Genomic DNA, 15,996 nt, shown 5'->3' on the forward strand with positions numbered 1-15,996 from the left:
CTGATATATGATCTAATATACTAAAATACGCAATCTTCCCAATTTCTTTTTTGGTCTGAATTCCTCTGTTCCAAGCATAAAAAGAGCTTGCATGCTCAAGAGATTGGCTGATTTTGATCTTGTGGAAAAAATATTGATGCATGCAACTCATTCTTATTATCATAGATCCTCATAGCTGGAGTTTCACCACTGTTAGAATATTCCAAACTACCCCACAAAAATTCCTCTTGTCAGTTGCTCAAGGTAGAGATCCTCAAATCATAGGACAGCTTCCATTCTTGATGAAGGTGACTCACAAATGAAGGAAAAGCTCAAACAACTTCTAGGGTTTTTTCTGTGAACCAGGTGTTGAGATTAGACTTTGCCCTGCTGGAGTACAAAGCTGGAATTTCTAAGTCCTTTGGTGTTTTTGTTTCAGCAAATTCACTATAGCCTGATACTCTAATAATCATGCTCTTGTTTTTTTAGCGGCAAGTGACATAACTTGAGGCCAGCTATAAATCAACTGGCATTGGTTTTATTCAAGAGACACCCAAATATTGTAACCAATTTATAAGGAAAAGAAAATTAAGCCATGTTATGAAATCATACTAAAGGTTTTTTTGCATATCTTGTAGCACTCAGAATATTATTCCTTTTTTTGGGAGATATAGTTTTGGATGACATTATTGTGAAAATTATAACTTCTGATTCACCTTAATATTTATAGTTAATTTATTTTTCTTTGCTGTCAATAGCAGAGTATTTAAGAAAAATAAATATCCATTCAGTAGATTTCTGCAAAACCTGTCATTATTTGTGCTTTAAAACAACAATTTTTCTGTCCCAGTATTGGATCATAAAGTCAATGAAAGCTTTGACCTATAGAAAAACAGGGAAAAGAACTTCAACTGTTGTAGTTGATGAGAAGTTTTCTAGTGGTTCCTGTAAAGGTGAGAAAATAGTTTGAAAATATTTATGATAAATGGCTGTCTATTATCTTGGCTTTGAACAAAAAAAGAGATCATGGGAGGTTACTGAAATATCTCTGTACCTCCACCCATATCTGTAGCTGCCACATTAATGTCTGTCCTAACTTTTCTTTTAGAAATCTGATGCTAATGAACGAAAGAATTAGAATCTGCACCTGAAGCTGTATTTCAAATAATGTTTTACAGTATTATAAGTAATCCTACTTCCATTTTTCAGTGTTAAAGCAGAAATGTTGTTCCTCTTTCTTCAAGGGAAATAGGTTTATACTGGAAATTCTGTGTTAACTTGTAGGGGTTATCCTTTGCCATAAAAAGTTATATTCCACATGGCACTTGATTCTATTCTATAGGAAATGATGGAAAGGATATTCATCTTCATTTATAAGAGAAGATAGAGATACTATTTGTGGGATCCACAAGCTTTTTAGATATTTTGAGGAAACTGAAGGCTATTTAGGCATGATAAAAATTAACAAAGGAGATATTTGTCTTCAGTATCTCTTAAGTCCAAAGTGAAAACCTAGGGCTGAAAGAATTTTCCTTGTCTTGTCCCTTATCTATGTAGGCACAAGCAAAAAGACAATAACATTCATATCTATATGAAAACCTCATGGAAATAAATCTTTTTAATTGTATTCTGTTTCTTTGTATCAGTCTTAGGTTCCTGATATTTGCTTGCTTCTTTGTGATCTACTTATAATTAAAATATATATTCTTTTTTTAATGTTCTGTGTTGAAATTAGTCTAAGATGCATGTACCGTTTCTTTAGAAAATGCTGTAGTTCATCTTTTGAACATAAACTGTAATGCAATTATTAGAAGGTGTCTGATTAAAACTGGAAATTACTTCTGGGATGGAACTTTATATTTAACCATGTTTTTACTTTAAAATAGGAGTACTGTCAAGAAAATCCCATACAACCAACCAAGCAAGTTTTACAGACAGGTGTTCTTCCATAGGTTTTGCAAACATGAACTCCAACAAAAGAACATTGCAATTATCTTGAGTTGATGATTAGATTAACAGAAGTTGGAAATTGTAAAATCATTCCTTCTGTGTCCATTTTTGTGCAAAAATGATTCATCCCATCTTGAGTTTGGGAATATTCAAATCATTTAATCATTAATAGGTATATAAAATCAATATTTACTGTGTGTTGAAAAAGGGAAATTAAGGCACTATAGTTTCTTAGAAGAATTTGAGGTAAAACTTTCCTGATATGATTGTGATTGTGATTGCAGGTTTTGATTGCAAACTTTCCCTTGACTGTAGTTGTTTCCAGACTCACAGATGCTGTTATGGAACTCTGACACTTTGAATGAAAATAATCCAAGTAATGCAAAATCTAAATGGTCCTTTTTAAGAGCTTTTTAAGGGATCACAAAAAGCAAACTCTGTGAACATGGGCATGTTTTTATCTCCTTGTGTTAGTCCATTATCTGAAGTATTGTACTTTTAAAAAACATTCTGGAAACACCAGCGGTTAAGTTGAACACCACACAGTATTTGAAGGAAATTCATCCTGCATTTAAAATAAAAAATTGAATTTGGAAAGCCTTTGTTTTTTATATAAGGTATACTTAAACAATTGCTTATGTTTTATATGTGTTTTATATTGGGCCAAAGAAATCTTCTGGTCTTTTCTCAGATACTATCTTTTCTGCATAAAATAAAAGATATGTTGCCATTAACAAGTATTTTGACAATTTTGCTCACTCTGTAATTTCTCTTCAACTTTTTCAGATTTTTACTCCCTGATTTCTCTTCATTTTGGTACAGTATACATCATGAGAGTAGCCTAAGTTAAAGTTTCCGAGAATTAAAAATTTCTGCTTATATTGGACAAATATGAAAACATTTGTTGATTTAACTCAAGTACTGAGTCAGATTTTTTTCTCTCTCCTGCTTAATTCCTAAATGGTACTCAGCTTCTTGTCTTCCCACAGGATCCCAGGCCAGAATGCAGATTTTACTCTTATTCAAGCATAGCAATCTACTTAACCTATGCACATCTAGGAACATATGCTCTCTAGAGAGGAGGCAGATGATAGCACTCTAGAAGTTTAATACACTAAATAATATTCTGATTCCTTTATGAAGTGTCTTTCATGATATTTTGGGCTGAGAAATTTAAAATATCCACTTCCTGTACTGAATTCCAGAGCTCCTAAAATTTTTTTCATTGCTTGGAATTGTGGAATTACTGAAGAGAAAGGGGAAATAACATTTCAGAGATGTGTTTTTGTGATGGTGCTCCCTATGCTTATTTCTGAAATGATGCTGTTTACATACTGTTCATTCCTTAAGCTTTTAAGTAATCTGATTTATGTTTAGCTGTGTTTGGCTGGCACTAGGCACAGTAACACCATTATAATACTGAAGTTCACATTTCAGCTTTGCTCTAAAATAAAAAGAGAGAAAAAAAGTAGCTTTTTGAGTATCATGAGGTATCATTTCAGAAGTTCATGTCAGTTGTGAAAGGGAATCAGAGTAATTTGGTGTAATTACTAGTCAAGATCAGATCTTAAATGCACAAAGATCTCTAAAAACAACCATTATTGAACAGACTGTACAATTCAAAGTAGAAGGTTCTGTATGTCTTCATTTTGATAATTATAGACTGAAAAACTGAGCAAGGCAGGGACTTATGGATATTTGTAGATATTACTTAAATATTAAGTGCTGTTCTTAGTTATAATAGTAATTATAGGCTGTATTGCATGCAAGTGTGAATGTCTGCTTGTATATGCTCTCTTAGAGATAATTCTTAAATCTTCATGAAAAATTACAGCAAGGAGCTGAACTAATGCATGCTCTGGTGAGGCTCTAAGAATGTAGCCCAAAAGAATATTTATTACTTTGTCTTTAAAGTAATTTGCTTTGAAACTGGTTTCTTATGCACCAAATTTATCTTTTTTTATTAAGTTAACACATGCATTAATTTTAATATTATGCAATTATTAATTTTAAGCATTATATGTTGTTCATCTTCTCTAAAACCTTGTTTCAGTGTTGTTATTAAAGTGGAAAATGGTGATAGTCAAAACAGTTAACTAAAAAGAACTCAATTTATAAAAATATGATTTCTTAATATTTTGCATCTTGGTTTTATATGTTTTTATATTGTTTTTATTGTTCATTAAGCAGATATTTCTATTAACTTTACTTCAGTAAAAAAACTATATTCCACTGTTTGCATTTTGACACCAGCAGAGATATGGGGATTAGTTGCTCATCTCACTTTATGATAAATGCAGGTGTGTGCATGCTAGACTGAAATTACACTTGAAACTAATCACCCACAGAGCCATAAAACCCTGGCCTAAAAAGAGCTGTTGAGTCTGAAAATGTTGTAATTTACTTCTATTTTATTTGCAGATTGCCTTCTCACAGCACAATACTATCATGGATCTGGTGCAGTTCTTTGTCACCTTCTTCAGGTAAATTGCTTTTTCTATCTTCTGACTGAAATCGTGATGATTCTTGACCATCAAACCTGTGTCTTAACCAGGCAGCTGCTGGAATCTTTCATGCATTTCATATTCTGTGGTTCAGTCTTCACACTTCATAAAGATTTGTGCTATCTATCACAGTGATTAAGAGAAGCCAGCTAAACTCAAGTCATTTATGTGTGTGATTCTTTTATAAACACTTTAAAAGAATTATTGAAAATGATGGCTCTGTTATTTTTAATAAAGCACACCAAATCACTACTAATGCTTTCATGTGTTAGAGATTAATTGTGAAAGGCAGTAGATGATGCCTGAGATTTGGTTGAGGCAGCAATGTAGGAATGGGCTTCAACTGCAAATGGACAACTATTCTGGGATCTGAACAAAACTCCACTAAAAGACTTCTTGAAAGTTCCACTGTCTTATAAAATGTCACTAACTTGAATATACATGGATTAGTTACAGTGCTTTGAAATCTTGCTGTGAAGATATTCCCCAATAACCGTGAAGCATACACAAAGTATGAACAGTGACAAATACATTCATCAGACTTTCTGTATTTCTGGAACCGCCATGCCTTTATTTCACAAGTTCGCAGTACACCTTTTCTGTTTACTTCAATCACTGTGCTCTGAGGAACTGTACCTGATGAATCAGACTCTTAAATACTGTGAACAGAGCAGTCTGTTTATTGCTGTCACCAAAATGCAAACAGAAATGAGCAGAGCCTGAAGTTTTCTGTGCCAAATATATTGGCTAATGGAGAAGGGTTTAGTAGCTGATGTGAAATACCCCATTTTTCCTCAATCACCGAAAACAGAGCAATAAAATGCTCATTGCCTAAAGATCAGTCTAGTAGTGTTTGGGATTTTAAGTGTTTGGTTGTTGGGGTTTTTCGTGTTTGGGGGTTTTTCCTCTTTTTTTTCTGGGAGGCCATCAAGATCTAAAAAATTATGCAAACCTTAAGATTACAAACTCATCTAGAAGAAAGCACAGTCTGTCCAAGTATGACAGAACAGAGGGACCCAATCACAAATAGCAGAGGTAGACTAAAAGCAGTTTGTTTGTGCTCTATGCCCTAATGCAACCTTAGAAAAGGTAAACTATAGGCTCTTTGATGGTGAAGCCATCTCTATGGATACAGTGCATTACCTCTCCTGGTGTGATTGTCTGTCTCATGCTGCTTGTTCTGTGTAAAGGCAAACTCATCATGATCCTGATGAAAGAAGAAATCTGTCTGCCTGAACAGTAAGCTAATTGGAAACCAAGGCAAACGTAATCCTCCTTAGAAAGAGAAAGACTGTAGGATAGCTGTCAGCTACCCGACCACTGCCTTTGGCTCAACCTCAGTCTAATTACCTAACCAAGGCTTGCAGCTGGCACTCAGTTCAATAGGGCCTTGCAGTGTAACATTAATAGTCCACCTTTGGAACCTAGTTGCAGAAATATGTAAAGGAATCAGGAAATGCTGTGAGTAGAGCATTGCAATGATCCAAGCAAGGTACAAACCTTAATGACAGGGAACCCTCCAAAAACATACAAATCAGGCTAAGGTTTCATGGTTATAATGAGAAATAGAGTGTTTGACAAAATAAAAAAAATTTAAAATATTGATGTAAGGTTGTTATTGTACCCTTCTACATTTGAATTGGTATGAAGGTGTCTGTAGCGATAGGTAGGATGTCTAGGAACTGGAGTTCTCATACTGTGTTTCTAAGAAAAACATAGAGGCAAAAAGAATAGCACAATTTGCAAAGCAGGACCTGAGAGGGGAAGAGAAGGGAGAGGAGAATTTGAGTTGGTTCTGAATTAAATGACTGCATGAAAAAGTTATTAATTGTGTTGCATTCCCAAGACAGGCCTGTTGCTTGGCTAACTGGCTCTTTCCAAGACATGAGCCAGTACCTTCTGTGTATCTTTCTTTCAGTGTTATGCCCGTGGACATGGGGTTTTGACAGGTGTTAAAGTGCATTGATTCTCTTATCACCAAACCAAACCAATCATGGGTAATATCCCAGTGACACTCCCAATGCATAACAGCTGTGAGCATGGGATCCTCACTGACAGCAGAGCTAGCAGTCAGTCAGTCCATGTAGATGTTCCAAAGAAGCAACTATTGTCACTGGACTATTAGTTGCAATGTGTTGTAAGTAAATTTAGGGAAAGTACTTAGTGTGCCCTTTACAGAAAACCAGAATGAAAAGTTTCCAGTCTAGACACCATTAAAACTTTCAGTAGCCATTAAATTGGATGTAATTTCTACAGGATCACCATTCTGAACAACCTGAAGAATATTTATAACTGCAAATCATAGCAATAACTGATTTTTATTTTTTTCACACTAGTGGACAAAGTTGTACTCAAAGGACAAACCTGTGGGATTGTCTTTGCTCAGGGACCAGGGTGTACCTGGTGGGTAATGAGGGAAGATGGGGAGACCCGGTGTGTGCCTCAAGGAGATTTTACCTCGGGGGAAAGGTGATTTGTGTTTTGAGTTGTATGTTGCAGGAAGTAAAGTCGCAGGACAATGAAGAGCGAATTTTGCAAGGACCCCATGGGAGCAGGGGAAGGACTCCAACTCCTCTCCCTGAGCAGCTGCAGAAACAACAACTGACCATAACCCCCATTCTCCATCCCCCTGCACCACTGGGGGGGAGGAGGGAGAACATGGAAGGAGGGGGGGGGGAAGGTGTTTTTAAGACTGTTTTATTTCTCACTCTTTGGCTCTTATCCTGTTAGTAATAAATATAAATACTATCCCCACTTTGAGTCTTGTTTTGCCTATGAAAGTAATCAGTCACTGACCTCTCCCAGCTCTTATCTCTACTCATGAATCCTTGGCTGTTTTTTTTCTCTCTCCTCTGTCCAGTTGCAGAGTGAGAGAGCGGCTTTAGTGGGTACCTGGTATCTGGCCAGGGTCGACCCACTACATTTCCATATTGGTTGATAGTGTTTGAGCCCTTATCTGAAAATTTTGTTTCAAAGATTTGTAGTCTAAAAGAATTATTTTAATAAGAGTTTGTTTCTTTCTTTCTTTTTTTGTGTGTTTTTAGTTTTTTTGTTTGTGGGAATTTGTTTTCCTTTGTTTACTGAGTAGGAATGTGGTGTATTATGACTGTGGCAAATTATGTTGGTAACAGTAATAACCCAGGTCATATTTACTAGGATTATTGATTGAGAAAATAATTGTGTTTAAAGATAATTTGAATGTGGTTGACAACAAAATGTATTTCAACACGCTTTGATAAACGTACATTTGCATTTCTCCCCTCTAATATCATATTTCTCATGTTTCTGAGGATGTGACATAATGCTATTCACCCTGGCTGCTTAACCAAAGCAGCAAATAGGTTAATTTGACAGGAACAGCTTTTCAATAACCATTCAAAAGTATAGTTTAAAATTGTGTGTTCCAAACTAAAAGAAGAAATGAACATTTTACTGCTTGAATCAGAGACATCAAAATAACAAGAATTTGTAGAACTGTCCTGATGTATCAAGATGAACTCTTTTAAAACTATTGTTCTGTAAGAACTTTATTTAAAACTACACATAACAGCAAAAACTCTGTGATTAGCTCTGCAATTAATGCTTGGTCTACCAAGATACTGATATTCTATACCCTAGAACAAAAAAGTTATAGAAATAAGTTATTTTGAAAAAATAAGCAGAATATTTTTGAAGCTGTAGTTCTCCAGACCATGATATGAATAGTTAAAAACCCTACCTTATTTAATTTCATTATCTTTCTCCTGGAAGGTTTCATTGTATCTACTGGTTCAATGACCTTTTCTCTAGAGTAAAAATGCAATCAGTTATGTAAGAGTAGGGACAGGTTACTAACTGTCTTATAGAAAGTTTGGCATCTGTGTTGCTTTACTCAGTGCCTTGAAGACTTTTAGCTGTCACACAAATGGAGAAGTGTCTGACTTTTTTTTCCACTTGCTTTGAAGAAGCACAGATCTCATTAGGAAATTTCACAGGCAGCAAATGTGAATGATTATTCTTCTTACACTGAAGAAATACAGTACCCACAGTTAAAGAAAGTCTGTTCCTGTGTTACCCTGACCAGTAAAACACTTAATATGCTAAAGTTTGGAGCTTTTTTCCTTAAACTATAAGTGATAAAAACATTTTTAGTGTTTTCAAGTCTTACATGAATATATGGTTTTTATATGGTAGGTGCCAGAACACATTTTGGCATTGCATAATTGTATAAGAAGTAGCTTTATTTTCTGAGAACATTATTTATTTTTTTTTTTAGATCATGTTTTATCATGCATAAAAATTGACTGTTCAATAATTGTTATTTTTTATTATATATGATTTGAGTAAATCCAGAATTGAGAGCTAATAAACACTTGATTTCTTAATATGCTTTTAAATAAAATTTTAACAGTATAACAGAATTTATAATAATACTCATGCATTTCTTGGAAAATTATTTGTATTAATAATCTTAAGCAGGTGTTTTGGTAAGAAATGTGTTTTTAGCTCATAATCAGAAACCAGGCAAGCATGAAATCAGTGCAGATAACTTGTGATAGGAAATGATATGCATCTGCTACTGTCATAACTACTTTTTTAAAGCCTGCTTCAAATACATGGTACCAACTACTAACCAATCAGCACTTTCTCTAAGCACACATCCTTATGATGCTCCCAGAACTATTCCTTCTGTTGTCTCTGGCACTTTGGGTGGAGCTGGCAACAGTGGATTTTATATCTGAATGGAGTACTATACTTTAGTCACTTTTATAACATATCTCCTTACTATTATGAATTAAAGAATTTTAAATTTTTAATAAGTAGAGCACTGTTAAATAATATGGATAGTTTGATAGTTTGTTTTCTGTGTGCTTTTAGAAATTCCATAAAAAATTATGGTCATTTAGGATCAGGAGTACATTCTTTCTGATAAATCTTTCTGTAAGCAGTATAAGTGAGAGAAAACAATATTCAAAATATACCTAGTGTTTATTGCAGGAGGAGAAGATGGGCATTAAGGTAAGGACAAGCATGAGCTACAATAGGAATTTCAGCAGATACTGAAGAACGAGGTTTATTTACCCCATATGTACGACTGTGTGCCAAAATCTCTGAACAGTCCCTTCAGTTGTGCTTCCTGCAGTGGGACTGGTGGCTGCATTTCAGGGGCTTGTGTCAGAGCTCCTGAGAGCTGCAGAGCTTGAATCTGCTGTCCTGGGTGTAAATTTGCAGTGGGAGAATTCCCTCTCCCTACCAGCATTCTTTACTCTGTATGCCTGACTTCATGTTTTGTTTTTGTTAAAATGAAGGATGATAAATTAGTGCTAGATTTTGGCATGCTTATCTTCATGAGATCACATATTGATCTCCATAAGAAAGACAAAACAGTATGTCAGAATCAGATCTCATCCACCATGGCTGTGTCCTCGGAAAATGTAGAAGCCTTATAAATCTAAATTAGAATATTTTATGGTAACATGAAAATCAAGTCATCTTAGCAAAATGGATTTTACATTTGGGGCTAGAATAAAATTGATTTTTACTCAGTGATGCGTTAAACAGTTTTCACCTCACTTAGAAGCAAATAGTTGTTTGACTTCCACTGGGACACGTCTATACTGTGGTGGACAATCTTGAGTTGGGTTTCCTTTTTTTAAGTGTTTGTTTTGAAATTTTGACTGTGGCTTTATGTCTTCCACTCTCTGAATCGCACAGAATCTTTGTCATTATTGTAGACTTATTTGATAAATTCATATTTCCTGAGAAGGCAGCCACTGTTATTGGCCTGCAGGCAAAGGAGATTCCCCCGTACATTTGGATCAGTTGCTCTTCAAAACAACGGATGAGTAATTTAATCCACCAGTGAACAGAAATGTATTCCATTATTTTGTTCTTTTTCTTCTTTCTATTTTTTCCTTTGAGTCATTTGGAGGGCATTTGAGTGTACTAGAGCTTGCCATATTTTGATTTCAACAGACACTGTTCCTCGAAATAGGAAACAGTTGCTCAGCTATCTGAAGGTGGCCTATGTACTTGCTTGATGTAAAACAGGTGTGGCTTTTTCCTTCTTTCAAGTAGGTCTATTGAAATTTTTGAATACTCACTTCCTTTATGTATCAAATACAGTAAGTGAGAGCTGTTTGTTGTGCCTCCTGGAGTGCTCAGTCCCAGTTTCTCCTCAGTTCATAATAACTAGAATTAAGTTCTGGAATTGCTTAAGTGCAGAGGGTAGTTGTAGGGTGAAGACTTGTATAACAGTAAAAGGATTTGAAAGAATTTTTCCCCTCTAGTCTTTTTTAGAGAAAGAAAAAAGAGAAAATCTTAAATTGCACTCTTCATCATGTGTGATGCTGTAGCCTAGCACTCCAAAAACCATCTTGTCACCACTTCTTCTTTTATAAAATCTCATTGGAACCAAAGCTGCCACTTCTTTGGTGGTATTCACCACAGAGGTCTCTGAAGGTGGCACCTGAAACACACTTCTCAAGACCCTGAAGAAAACATGTATTTTTTTTTAAGACTCAGTGCTTTGTGGGCTCTCTTACTCTGAGGCAGCTCTGGCATATTCTCCTTTCAAGGATATGTCTTTTTACAGCTGCATTATAATTTTTATCCTAAGAAGCATCGTAGATAATTCACGCTGTGTTTGTTTTGGTTTCCTACATTTTGTGCTGTATTTTCTTAAATCCGATTAGTCAATTGTTTTCGTACACTAAAAGAACATTGGTGCTCGCAGCTATTTTTCTTCTAGACTCCTTAATCCTGGTCACATTTTTTTATGAAACTCCAGTCCACCATGCTTTAAACAAAAGAACTAGAACAGGTTTTCATCTGTGATAAATGGGCTTGAAATTTTGCTTCTGTCATTTTAATTCGAAAGAGAAGGAATTCAGTTTTCTTATGACATTTACCAGTTAACTTCAGAAGTTTGTTTCCAGATATAAGTATACAGTGAAGTGAGGTGAAAGCTGATGAAGGAAAATAATAACCAAAAATAAAGGAAGTACAAAATATTAGTGTTTTCCTTCAGGCAATAATGTCATTGACCATTACAGCAAGTGACAAGCAGCTTTGTCAAGCACCGTGCCAGCCTGTCTCTGCAGACGTGGTCGGTGTGGCATGTTGTGGAGTGAGTGACATCGAAAAAATGAGCAATCTGTTTATGGCAGTAGAGAAGTATTCAGGGTCCCTGTGTTCACTTGTAATATATCACAGAAAGAGAGAAAAGAGAGTGCTAGACTCTGTGTTATGCTGTGATTTTTATGGGTGCTAAAGTATTGCATCTAATTATTAATTTTGAGAAGAGACATCTGAATTCAAAGGAATTAATCTAATAAAATTTATTTACTGAGATACTAATAAAAAACATTCCAGTAAATTTTCCTGGTACCAAATGAAGCACTTTGTGTGGAAGGCTTTGTGGATTTTTTTGATTTATCTCTTGGGATTCAAGGTGAGGATGCTATGTCTTGTCAATAAGAAGCAAAATTCTGGAAATTCTGCCATGGACTCCAAAAGCTGCACATAGAAGAATAACACATAAAAAGCAATTAGGTAATCTATTTAAGTTTTTAATCTGAATTTAATCTGCATATGTGGCCCAATTGTATTCTATGTCATAGTTGGTTTTCGAAGTTTTCTGTAATTTTTTGTGATATTTTAGGAAAACGCATGAAAGTTTCTAAATTATATTTCTTTTTTAATATATTTTGAGTTTTTTCAATTGAAATTCTAAATATCAGATTGAGGAGAATTGGGTTTTGTACTCTTTATCCAGTACGATTACAGAATTTTTAGTGTTCTTGAATGATGCTTCTTTGGCCTGAACTCCTAAAAATCTCCATCTGTTCTTCAGAAAAATTCCATGTTAATAGAGCTTTAATAAGGAATGTTATGATTTTTTTACCCCTACCCCTTCAACTGTATTAGCCTCTGTGGAAAAAGTATTGAAAATGTTACATAATGAAGGGAAAAGTTCTTTAGCAATGTGTAAATCTATAGATTATATTTGAGTCTATTATGCTAAACAATGCTGACATGGTGTGTGACTTTCTAAATGCATTTTATGTTTCTGTGATTTATTATCAGAGAATAACAGCTTTACTAGAGAGTGCAGTGAAAGATAAGAATCAGGGAAAACATAAAAAACCCCCTGAGATAATGTGAATCTTTTGATTTGGAAGGCTGCTGAAATTTGGCATTGGTGACAGTTCTTCTTCCTCAAATTCACTAATTGACAGTAATTAGAATAAAAGAGTAATTTTTCCCCCATTAAGTATTAATTCTGAATTAGTAGAAATCAGCAAAACCATTGCAAAAAAGCAGAAGTGAAAGCACAACCATTTTGAAATAGAAAAAATATGTTCAATTTCTAATGGTTCTGGAAACCTACTGCAGAAAATATTGAATTCTATATTTCATGATTTGCCCACAGATTCAATGGTCATAAATTATTTTTATTTTCTTTTTAGATCTGGGTTGTTTTTTTTTACATACAACATCACTTGTTGAGAGAAATATAGAGTATTTCACCCATGAAGGGCAAACCCATAAAATTATATGAAATATGAAAGTCTTTTCCATGAGTAAAAGAAACATAATCACACTTTATGGATGTGATGTTCTATTTATTCTTTGGAGATTAATTTCAGTTTACGTGAGATTAAACCCGTTTGATTGTAAATCTTTTTTATTTGCTTCTTCAAAGAGGTGAAAGGAAGAACTACTGAGAGTTAAAGTTCACATCTAGAGCTTTATTGCCTAATATATTTCAGAGTCCTTTTACATGGTTCACTTTAGTTTGATATTGTATTGGCAGAATTAAATGGGAATATTGGTCTTCTGGATAGCATCTTGATGTATACTGTATCCATTTTCCCTTTTTAGTTGTATACAGGCTGTTTGTATAACTGAACATTCATTCATACTTTAGTAGCTTTTGGTATGGCTTGTGGTATATTTAAGATGAAAACACAACTTTATGTATTTGTTACATGAATTATGTATGTAGGAAAATAGAAATATAAAATATGTATGTGTGCATTTCTATAGTTACTTTTTAATAATTATTTTCTTTAATAAGGTTATTTAATATCCCGCTCCATTCTCTATAAGATTTTGGTACATGTACTTAATGGAAAAAGATCAATACTTTTTTTCATAGTAATTTTTCCTGTAAATTACAAGTTCCCCATTCAAACATTTCTTTCTTTCTTACTTTCCAGAGGATGTTTCATTGCACAGGAAAGACCAATAAACTCAGGTTTTACCCAGACAGTTGTCAGAGATGATTTGAAGCTATTATAGGAGTTTATGACTCAGGAGTGGAAGGATTAAGTTGCTTTTCTGGATTTAATATATATTAGTAAATTATTTTACATGAACATAGTAGCTGTTCTTAGTAATAAACCAATATGTATTATATTGATATTTCATTGCCACTACATACTTTAAAACATAATTTATATAAAATGCAGTTGACATCATTGATGCTTCAGTCTCTCTGTTTTCTGTTATGCATTCAGAGCTTAAATTGGGAAGCTTTATTAATACCATTATTGATGTTTTAGTTTATCATTTTATTTAATTTGCTCGTATTCCTCTTATGTTTCTAATAGCCATTATAAAGTGCTGCTCTAGAGACTTAGAGCATGCTTTTGGAAGCGTCTTGGTTTTTAAGGCTCATTCCCCTTTCATATTTTTCTTTTAACTGATGTATAGCAGTCCATAAGTCCTGGGCTATATCAGCAGCAGTGGTCCTCTGGAAACCAGTCAGAAAGCTCCGTGGCACAGGGGTACTACTTTCCTCTGCCCATGACCATCATTCTGTTTCCTGTGCAGTGTTACAGATCTCCACTGCCAAAACCAGTCTCAAAACAGAAAGGCTGCTCCCATCACGAACATTTACCACAGCCCCTGAGGCACTGAAAGGCAACAAGCATCTTTTAGTACAATACATCTTCATTACTTCCCAAACAAGTTACACTTCAGGTGCAAAAGAACTGGAGAACCTCAGCCTGGGGATCTAAACCTTTGTTTACACTTTATTGTATACACAGGCAATGCATTGTGCTGCTAAGTGTGGGTGCTTGGGTGAATCCCTGATTGCCTACCATGAATACCATGCTGCCCCACAGGGTACAGGTATTTTTGGTGCAAGTACTTGAGTAGAGGCAGCTCATAGACTTGTCTTTGATTTTTGTTGTTATTTATTTTACTACTTTTTTAAGTACTAAAATGATCATATTCTAAAAGTCCCGTTCTTCTCCCACAATAATACATTATTTTATTATGTTTTATTTTTATATATATCAAATGTATACTCACATATATTTCACACAGGTATACTGGAAATTTTTTTGAGTGGAGTCAAAGTGCACATACATAAATGGTCCAGGCTTCAGTGATGCAAACTTCTTGGATATTTTAGAAAATAGTATAATTGGGATAATTCACACTTACCTTGTGGAAGTAATACTGAGTTTGGATCACACGTGTCCTTCCTTACTTTTTGGTTGTTGTTTTGGCTGGGCAGTTTTTGATGGCCTAATGGTTGGTTAATGAGAATTGCTCAAAAAAGAAAATAGTACAAACTGTGCAACAGAATTCAGCTGCAACAGGTTGATGGTATCATCTCATGATCACAGCCAGGTTAGAGTTGTTCAGGAAGTACCTAAAAGCTAGTGCTGCCTTTGTGAAGTTGGAATAAATTGTTCAATTTGGTATTTGAGAAGATATATGAGATGATTTCTTAAAGGGGCTTTACTTTTAATATTTTATAAGATATAGCTGTAACACAGGTCATACGCTATGAGAAATGATGTTTGGGTCAGATACTGCTAGAGGATATAAAATTCCACACCCTCCGGAGTACTACTGATTCAAAAAATGTTATTGCAAGTTCTGAGATTTAGGCACTATCAATCACTTTTAAAAGACATCCTTTAAGAATTTTTGCTCATGTTTGAGTGTGCCATTCAGTGGCCAGCGTCATGATGCAGCTGTGTGATCTGTAAAGATCAATGGTCTGAGATTTTAGTAGGTTTCTTTACTTTAACCTAAGCTAAAACAACCCTATGTTGTCCACGTAATTTTCTTCATAAGACCAGGAAATGAACTACTTTCTGAGGAATTCCTGTACAGTCTTCCTGCCATAGTCAATAATAGTCCTCCAAGATAGAAGTAAATTTTCATCTTCATATCCATCTACTGTGTGGAAGATGAAATTCTGTAGAAAGATCTGTTATGCTGGTCTGCCAAACTGCTTTCCTTCACAAAAACATTTGGTTCTAATGCATAGAAAATCAGGGATTTATTACACAAGAGTAAGGTTCCCCCTAACCCATTGTCTCGGAAAATATTTTATTTATAAAGCTTGGGATCATCAATGATCAATATCTCATCTGCTGGGGAAAGAGAATGTGTTGTCTTACTTTCTGAACTGAATTTTTACTCAGCAGCCCAAGCAGTCTGTCCGTGGCTCCAACTCATCCTTTCTTCTTTTTATTTTATTCTGAGAACAGGTACCAGTTACATCTGTTTCCAGACAGAAGTATTCAGTTTGTGTGTGATTCTAAGAGACAGA

At 34.7% G+C, this 15,996-nt stretch overlaps 1 protein-coding gene across 9 annotated transcripts in view; it reads left to right on the plus strand.

Moving 5' to 3' along the window:
* The window catches only part of ATRNL1 (attractin like 1), a 466,156-nt gene that overhangs the window by 226,622 nt on the left and 223,538 nt on the right, over positions 1 to 15,996 (plus strand). For all 9 annotated transcript variants that reach the window (XM_064663416.1, XM_064663423.1, XM_064663418.1 and 6 more), the window contains exon 25: positions 4,351 to 4,412. In XM_064663416.1, the coding sequence (XP_064519486.1) occupies positions 4,351 to 4,412 (62 nt within the window). The remainder of the gene's footprint in view (positions 1 to 4,350; positions 4,413 to 15,996) is intronic.

Source organism: Pseudopipra pipra, chromosome 8, assembly GCF_036250125.1.
Source record: "Pseudopipra pipra isolate bDixPip1 chromosome 8, bDixPip1.hap1, whole genome shotgun sequence".
Taxonomy (NCBI): Eukaryota; Metazoa; Chordata; class Aves; order Passeriformes; family Pipridae; genus Pseudopipra; species Pseudopipra pipra.